This window comes from Schistocerca piceifrons, unplaced genomic scaffold, assembly GCF_021461385.2.
Source record: "Schistocerca piceifrons isolate TAMUIC-IGC-003096 unplaced genomic scaffold, iqSchPice1.1 HiC_scaffold_1746, whole genome shotgun sequence".
NCBI classification, from domain to species: domain Eukaryota; kingdom Metazoa; phylum Arthropoda; class Insecta; order Orthoptera; family Acrididae; genus Schistocerca; species Schistocerca piceifrons.
This window is the reverse complement of record NW_025727619.1, coordinates 772,917-782,229: the sequence shown is the minus strand read 5'-3', so window position 1 is coordinate 782,229 and position 9,313 is coordinate 772,917. Positions and strand designations below refer to the sequence as shown.

Below are 9,313 nucleotides of genomic sequence, written 5' to 3'. Positions count from 1 at the left end.
CCTTTTGTATTTAATTACGATGCCATTTCTGTGTTTCATCGTCAATAAGAAGGTCACAGGGATACAGTAAACCTGAAGTGAAGGATCGCAATCTATAACTAGTGTCACAGGAATGGTTCAAAGCATAGTCAGTAAGAAGAGTCAGTCTTCGTGTCCTTGAGTCGGCATTGTGCCTTTTGTATTTAATTCCGATGCAATCTCTGTGTTTCATCGTCAATAAGAAGGTCCAAGGGATAGAGAAAACCTGAAGTCAAGCAATGGAATCTATAACTAGAGTCACAGGAATGGTTCAAAACATAGACAGTAAGAAGAGTCAGTCTTCTTGTACTTAAGTAGACATTGTGCCTTTTCTATTTAATTCCGGTGCAATTTCTGTGTTTCATCGTCAATAAGAAGGTCAGAGGGATACAGTATACCTGAAGTGAGGCATCGGAATCTATTCCTAGTGTCACAGGAATGTTTCAAAACATAGTCAGTAAGAAGAGTCAGTCTTTTTTTACTTAAGTCGGCAATGTGCATTTTGTATTTAATTCTGATGTAATTTCTGTGTTTCGTCGTCAATATGAAGGTGCAAATGATACAGTAAACCTGAAGTGAAGCATCGGAATCTATAACTAGTGCCACAGGAATGGTTCAAAACATAGTCAGTAAGAAGAGCCAGTCTTCATGTACTTAAGTCGGCATTGTGCCTTTTGTATTTAAATCCAGTGCAATTTCTGTGTTTCATCGTCAATAAGAAGGTCAGAGGGATACAGTAAACCTGAAGTGAGGCATCGGAATCTATAACTAGTGTCACAGGAATGGTTCAAAACATAGTCAGTAAGAAGAGTCAGTTTTCTTGTCCTTAAGTCGGCATTGTGCCTTTTGTATTTAATTCCGATGCAATTTCTGTAATTCATCGTCATTGAGAAGGTCCAAGGGATACAGTAAACCTGGAGTGCAGCATCGCAATGTATAACTAGTGCCACAGGAATGGTTCAAAATATAGACAGTAAGAAGATACAGTCTTCTTGTACTTAAGTCGGCATTGTGCCTTTTGTATTTAACACTCTCTGTACCAGGCCTATTTTATGCACCCGTCCCTAGAAACCGGGCAATTTTACCAATATTAAAAAAATTACTGCATCAAATCTACTGTTTGGATTGTGGCAAATTTGGTACCATCTTGAAGCTGCACATTTCTACTTTAATTCTGAGTGAAAGAAACTACTTTACAATGCACAGCTTTAAGGTACAGTTATAGAAATCACTTAGATGTTTTAAGAATTTAGAAAAAGTCATACGAATAAGGGAATACAATTGTGATTTATTTTTAACCAAAATTGTGGCACTACATTACATGTTTCTGATAGTATACAGTATTACATATAAATTTCACACAGAATCATATTGTTTTTTAGTGTGGAAAATTTTAAAGCAAGGTTCCAGGCAGAGTGCAACGCCACACTGTTCACATTCGTATCGTGTCTCTTTGCGAGAAGCCTTGCCACTCTGTTTCTTGCTCCTGGAACTGCACACGTGACACACACGAGCAGCATACTTCTTAGTAGTTGCAGGTATGTGCTGCAAAAAATGTCTCTTTGTTAGCCGACCTACAGTTCCTTCATTTCTTGGAATGAATTCAAGTGTGTCGTCTTCAACAAGCTGAACTGCAAGCACTGTTATAAAGTCTGTTATTGTAATTTTCTTCCTGTGCACTGCATTGTACAGCCAAAATGCATTTGATACTCCCATAAGCAGCAAATGGAAATATAATTTTCGCCACCATTTCACAGTTCTGTGCTGGAACGGATTGTACTGCAGGCGTTGGTCTCCAATATCCACTCCAATTTTATTGAGGTTGTAATCAAGTACCTGAAGTGGTTTCAATACTACAGACCCATTTCTCTTAGTATGCGTACCAAATGTTGCTTGATGCCTTGTAGACAATGTATACACATCTCTCTTATCTTTCCACTTCATTGCCAATACATTATCTTTACGCCGAAAAGACATTTCGCCCTTTTTCAGCGTAGCAGATACTAAATCTTTAGGCAATCCTTTCCTGGATTTGTTCACAGTACCAACAGCTCCAGTGCCTTTCTCTGCCAGTTGCTGAAATAGCTCTGGACTGGAATAAAATCGATCTAAATACACAGTGTGGCCTTTGTTCAGCAAGCTGCTGTCAGACAACAATCGCAAAATAACCGCAGACGAAGAATTGTCAACAATATGCTTACCAGCATAAACTTCAAAATTTACAACATAGCCACTACTGGCTTCAGCAACAGCATATACTTTCAGTCCATACTTATGAGGCTTATTTTGCATGTAAACACGGAAACTCACACGACCTCGAAATGGGCAAATTCCTTCATCAATTGTCACTTTTTCTGAGGGACGATATGCCTGGATACATCGCTCCTTCAAATTATTATAATATGGCAAAACTTTGTAAAGTGGATGAAATCCATCTTCGCCTGGTTTTTTCTGATTTGAATTGTCAACAAGATGCAAGCATGACAGTATCTGAGTGAAACGCAAACGGCTCATGACATGGGGACAAAAGTTACAACTAAGAACAGGATTAGTGCTCCAATGGTCCGCAATTTTGGGCTTTTTCGAAACACACATGTGGAAAATAATACCCAAGAAACGCCTCATCTCACTTATAGTCACTGGCTTCCACGAACTCAAAACTGAATGGGGCTTCAGATTATTTCCTCTTCTTTTCTTCTGTATTGTCTGTGATGCATACAAATTTGTCTGTCTCTTGAGTTCATTTACGTCACTGTCAGTAAGGAACACTTTACTGCAATCCAGTACAGAACTCGACTCATCAATATCCACTAGTATCTGCCTGGGTGTCGTGTTGACAGGCAGAGGTCGGTAGGTGTCAACTGCAGTCCACTCACTGTCTTTCGGATACGGCACAGCTGCTGGATTTGAAGCAACACCTTCAACATCATTCTCGTCTTCATCTGAAGACAAACTGTCATCAATCTCGTCTTCTAAAAAGAATATCACATTATGTGTAACTACATACATCGTTTACACATGTTCAACAGATATGTGCGTACTGCACAATTACGTGGAAAATTCGGAAATACGTACCTTCAAACACACCATTGCATTCAGAATCGTCTGAATCACTCTCTACATTATCCAGAGTGTCGCTATGATTGATCAAATCCGCAATTTCTGCGTCTGATAAACCGCGCCGAAACATGATGACAAACAACTGAATGATATACAGACTGAGAACGCAAAGATAAGTTTTAACATGAATTACAGCGCTGCCGTGACATCTATGGACGCATTTTGTTAATAAACATCTGAAAAACGTATAGCGCTGGCCAAACCCGTAGAAATAACGTTGCAGTGTTTTGAATGAAATTAAATGTAGCGGCCCGTAAATTTTACGGGCTTGGTGATTTTCGCGCGATCCCAGGCCCGTAAATTTTACGGGCTTGGCGCTTAGAGTGTTAATTCCAGTGCAATTTCTGTGTTTCATCGTCAATAGGAAGGTCAGAGGGTTATAGTAGACCTGAAGTGAAGCATCGGAATCTATAACTAGTGTCACAGGAATGGTTAAAAACATAGTCAGTAAGAAGAGTCAGCCTTCTTGTCCTTAAGTCGGCCTTATGCTTCTTGTATTTAATTCCGATGCAATTTCTGTGTTTTATCGTGAATAAGAAGGTCCAAGGGATACAGTAAACCTGGAGTGAAGCATCGGAATCTATAACTAGTGTCACAGGAATGGTTCAAAACATAGACAGTACTTAAGTCGGCATTGTGCCATTTGTATTTAATTCCGATGCAATTTCTGTGTTTCATCGTCAATAAGAAGGTCAGAGGGATACAGTAAACCTGAAGAGCAGCATCGGAATCTGCAACTAGTGTCACAGGAATGGTTCAAATCATAGTCAGCAAGAAGAGTAAGTCTTCTTGTACTTAAGTCGACATTGTGCCCTTTGTATTTAATTCCGATGCAATTTCTGTGTTTCATCGTCAATAAGAAGGTTCAAGGGATACAGTAAAACTGACGTCATGCATCGGAATCTATAACTAGTGACACAGGAATGGATAAAAGCATAGACAGTAGGAAGAGTCAGTCCTCTTGTACTTAAGTCGGCATTGTGCCTTTTCTATTTAATTCCGATGCAATTTCTGTGTTTCATCGTCAATAAGAAGGTCAGAGGTATAGAGTAAAACTAAAGTGAAGCATCGGAATGTATAACTAGTGTCACAGGAATGGTTCAAAACATAGTCAGTAAGAAGAGTCAGTCTTCTTGTACTTAAGTCTGCATTGTGCCTTTTGTATTTAATTCCGATGCAATTTCTGTGTTTCATCGTCAATAAGAAGGACAGAGGGACACAGTACAACTGAAGTGAAGCATCGGAATCTATAACTAGTGTCACAGGAAATGTTCAAACATAGTCAGTAAGAAGAGTCAGTCTTTTTCTACTTAAGTCGGCATTGTGCCCTTTGTATTTAATTCCGATGGAACTTCTGTGTGTCATCGTCAATACGAAGGTCCAAGGGATACAGTACACCTGAAGTGAAGCATCGGAATCTATAGCTAGTGTCACAGGAATGGTTCAAAACATAGACAGTAAGAAGAGTCAGTCTCTAGTACTTATGTCGGCATAGTGCCTTTTGTATTTAATTCCGATTCAATTTCTGTGTTTCATCGTCAATAAGAAGGTCAGAGGGATATAGTAAACCTGAAGTGAAGCATCGGAATCTATAACTAGTGCCACAGGAATGGTTCAAACATAGTCAGTTAGAAGTGTCAGTCTTTTTTTACTTAAGTCGGCGTTGTGCCTTTTGTATTTATTTCCAATGCAATTTCTGAGTTTCATCGTCAATAAGAAGGTCCAAGGGATACAGCAAAGCTGAAGTGAAGCATCGGAATCTATAACTAGTGTCACAGGATTTGTTCTAAACATAGTCAGTAAGGAGAGTCAGTCTTCTTGTCCTTAAGTCGGCATTGTGCCTTTTGTATTTAATTCCGATGGAATTTCTGTGTTTCATCGTCAATAAGAAGGTCAGAGGGATACAGTAAACCTGAAGTGAAGCATCGGAATCTATAACTAGTGTCACAGGAATGGTTCAATTCATAGTCAGTAAGAAGAGTCAGTCTTTTTGTACTTAAGTCGGCATTGTGCCTTTTGTATTTAATTCCGATGCAATTTCTGTGTTTCATCGTCAATAAGAAGGTCCAACGGATAGAGTAAACCTGAAGTGAAGCATCGGATTCTATAACTAGTGTCACAGGAATGGTTCAAAGCATAGACAGTAAGAAGAGTGAGTTTCTAGTACTTTACTCGGCATTGTGCCATTTGTATTTAATTCCGATGCAATTTCTGTGTTTCATCGACAATAAGAAGTGCCAAGGGATACAGTATAACTGAAGTCAAGCATCGGAATCTATAACTAGTGTCGCAGGAATGGTTAAAACATCTACTGTAAGAAGAGTCAGTGTACTTGTACTTAAGTCTACATTGTGCATTTTCTATTTAATTCCGATGCAATTTCTGTGTTTCATCGTCAATAAGAAGGTCAGAGGGATACAGTATACCTGAAGTGAGGCATCGGAATCTATAACTAGTGTCACAGGAATGGTTCAAAACATAGTCAGTAAGAAGAGTCAGTCTTCTTGTACTTAAGTCGGCAATGTGCATTTTGTATTTAATTCTGATGTAAATTCTGTGTTTCGTCGTCAATATGAAGGTGCAAATGATACAGTAAACCTGAAGTGAAGCATCGGAATCTATAACTAGTGCCACAGGAATGGTTCAAAGCATAGTCAGTAAGAAGAGCCAGTCTTCATGTACTTAAGTCGGCATTGTGGCTTTTGTATTTAAATCCAGTGCAATTTCTGTGTTTCATCGTCAATAAGAAGGTCAGAGGGATACAGTATACCTGAAGTGAGGCATCGGAATCTATAACTAGTGTCACAGGAATGGTTCAAAACATAGTCAGTAAGAAGAGTCAGTCTTCTTGTCCTTAAGTCGGCCTTATGCTTCTTGTATTTCAATCCGAAGCAATTTCTGTGTTTTATCGTCAATAAGAAGGTCCAAGGGATACAGTAAACCTGGAGTGAAGCATCGGAATCTATAACTAGTGTCACAGGAATGGTTCAAAGCATAGACACTACTCAAGTCGGCATTGTGCCATTTGTATTTAATTCCGATGCAATTTCTGTGTTTCATCGTCAATAAGAAGGTCAGAGGGATACAGTAAACCTGAAGAGTAGCATCGGAATCTACAACTAGTGTCACAGGAATGGTTCAAATCATAGTCAGCAAGAAGAGTAAGTGTTCTAGTACTTAAGTCGGCATTGTGCCCTTTGTATTTAATTCCGATGCAATTTCTGTGTTTCATCGTCAATAAGAAGGTTCAAGGGATACAGTAAAACTGACGTCATGCATCGGAATCTATAACTAGTGACACAGGAATGGATAAAAGCATAGACAGTAGGAAGAGTCAGTCCTCTTGTACTTAAGTCTGCATTGTGCCTTTTTTATTTAATTCCGATGCAATTTCTGTGTTTCATCGTCAATAAGAAGGACAGAGGGACACAGTAAAACTGAAGTGAAGCATCGGAATCTATAACTAGTGTCACAGGAAATGTTCAAACATAGTCAGTAAGAAGAGTCAGTCTTTTTCTACTTAAGTCGGCATTGTGCCCTTTGTATTTAATTCCGATGCAATTTCTGAGTTTCATCGTCAATAAGAAGGTCCAAGGGATACCGTAAACCTGAAGTGAAGCATCGAAACCTATAACTATAGTCACAGGATTGGTTCAAAACATAGACAGTAAGAAGAGTCAGTCTTCTTGTCCTTAAGTCGGCATTGTGCCCTTTGTATTTAATTCCGATGGAACTTCTCTGTGTCATCGTCAATACGAAGGTCCAAGGGATACAGTAAACCTGAAGTGAAGCATCGGAATCTATAGCTAGTGTCACAGGAATGGTTCAAAACATAGACAGTAAGAAGAGTCAGTCTCTAGTACTTATGTCGGCATAGTGCCTTTTGTATTTAATTCCGATTCAATTTCTGTGTTTCATCGTCAATAAGAAGGTCAGAGGGATATAGTAAACCTGAAGTGAAGCATCGGAATCTATAACTAGTGTCACAGGAATGGTTGAAACATAGTCAGTAAGAAGCTTCAGTCTTTTTTTACTTAAGTCGGCGTTGTGCCTTTTGTATTTATTTCCAATGCAATTTCTGAGTTTCATCGTCAATAAGAAGGTCCAAGGGATACAGCAAAGCTGAAGTGAAGCATCGGAATCTATAACTAGTGTCACAGGTTTTGTTCTAAACATAGTCAGTAAGGAGAGTCAGTCTTCTTGTCCTTAAGTCGGCATTGTGCCTTTTGTATTTAATTCCGATGGAATTTCTGCGTTTCATCGTCAATAAGAAGGTCAGATGGATACAGTAAACCTGAAGTGAAGCATCGGAATCTATAACTAGTGTCACAGGAATGGTTCAATTCATAGTCAGTAAGAAGAGTCAGTCTTTTTGTACTTAAGTCGGCATTGTGCCTTTTGTATTTAATTCCGATGCAATTTCTGTGTTTCATCGTCAATAAGAAGGTCCAAGGGATAGAGTAAACCTGAAGTGAAGCATCGGATTCTATAACTAGTGTCACAGGAATTGTTCAAAGCATAGACAGTAAGAATAGTCAGTCTCTAGTACTTAAGTCGGCATTGTGCCTTTTGTATTTAATTCCGATGCAATTTCTGTGTTTCATCGTCAATAAGAAGGTCCAAGGGATAGAGTAAACCTGAAGTGAAGCATCGGATTCTATAACTAGTGTCACAGGAATTGTTCAATGCATAGACAGTAAGAATAGTCAGTCTTCTTGTACTTAAGTCGGCAGAGTGCTTTTTGTATTTAATTCCGATGCAATTTCTGTGTTTCATCGTCAATAAGAAGGTCAGAGGGATACAGTAAACCTGAAGTGAAGCATCGGAATCTATAACTAGTGTCACAGGAACGGTTCAAAGCCTAGACAGTAAGAAGAGTCAGTCTTCTTGTACTTAAGTCGGCATTGTGCCTTTTGTATTTAATTCCGGTGCAATTTGTGTGATTCATCGTCAATAAGAAGGTCCAATTAATACAGTAAACCTGAAGTGAAGCATCGGAATCTATAATTAGTGTCACAGGAGTGGTTCAAAACACAGACAGTAAGAAGAGTCAGTCTTCTTGTACTTAAGTCGGCATTGTGCCTTTTCTATTTCATTCCGATGCAATTTCTGTGTTTCATCGTCAATAAGAAGGTCCAAGGGATACAGTAAACCTGGAGTGAAGCATCGGAATCTATAACTAGTGTCAATGGAATGGTTCAAAACATAGACAGTAAAAAGAGTCAGTCATCAAGTACTTATGTCGGCATCGTGCCTTTTGTATTTAATTCCGGTGCAATTTCTGTGTTTCATCGTCAGTAGGAAGGTCAGAGGGATACAGTAAACCTGAAGTGAAGCATCGGAATCTATAACTAGTGTCACTGGAATGGTTCAAAACATTGTCAGTAAGATGAGTCAGTCTTCTTGTCCTTAAGTCGGCATTGTGCCTTTTGTATTTAATTCCGATGCAATTTCTGTATTTCACCGTCAATAAGAAGGTCCAAGGGATACAGTAAACCTGGAGTGACGCATCTGAATCTATAACTAGTGTCACAGGTATGGTTCAAAACATAGACAGTACTTAAGTCGGCATTGTGCTTTTGTATTAAATTCCGATGCAATTTCTGTGTTTCATCGTCAATAAGAAGGTCCAAGGGATACAGGAAACCTGAAGTGAAGCATCGGAATCTATAACTAGTGTCAGAGGTATGGTTCACATTATAGTCACTAAGAAGAGTCAGTCTTCATGTACTTAAGTCGGCATTGTGATTTTTGTATTTAATTCCGATGCAATTTCTGTGTTTCATCGTCAATAAGAAGGTCCAAGGGCTACACTAAAACTGAAGTGAAGCATCGGAATCTATAACTAGTGTCACAGGTATGGTTCAAAACATAGTCAGTAAGAAGAGTCAGTCTTCTTGCACTTAAGTCGGCAATGTGCCTTTTCTATTTAATTCCGATGCAATTTCTGTGTTTCATCATCAATAAGAATGTCAAAGGGATACAGTAAACCTGAAGTGAAGCATCGGAATCTATAACTAGTGTCAATGGAATGGTTCAAAACATAGACAGTAAGAAGTGTCAGTCTTCAAGTACTTATGTCGGCATTATGCCTTTTGTATTTAATTCCGGTGCAAATTCTGTGTTTCATCGTCAATAGGAAGGTCAGAGGGATACAGTAAACCTGAAGTGAAGC

General features: G+C 38.9%; 1 protein-coding gene across 1 annotated transcript; it reads right to left on the bottom strand.

The window, feature by feature from the left end:
• Window positions 1–1,374: 1,374 nt before the first annotated feature.
• On the bottom strand, window positions 1,375–3,208 carry LOC124737633 (piggyBac transposable element-derived protein 4-like). The gene is made up of 2 exons (XM_047248592.1): window positions 3,094–3,208; window positions 1,375–2,990 (listed from the first exon to the last, which is right to left on the bottom strand). Exons 1-2 carry the CDS (start codon window positions 3,206–3,208, stop codon window positions 1,375–1,377), a joined length of 1,731 nt encoding a protein of 576 aa, XP_047104548.1.
• Between the last annotated feature and the right edge of the window lie 6,105 nt (window positions 3,209–9,313).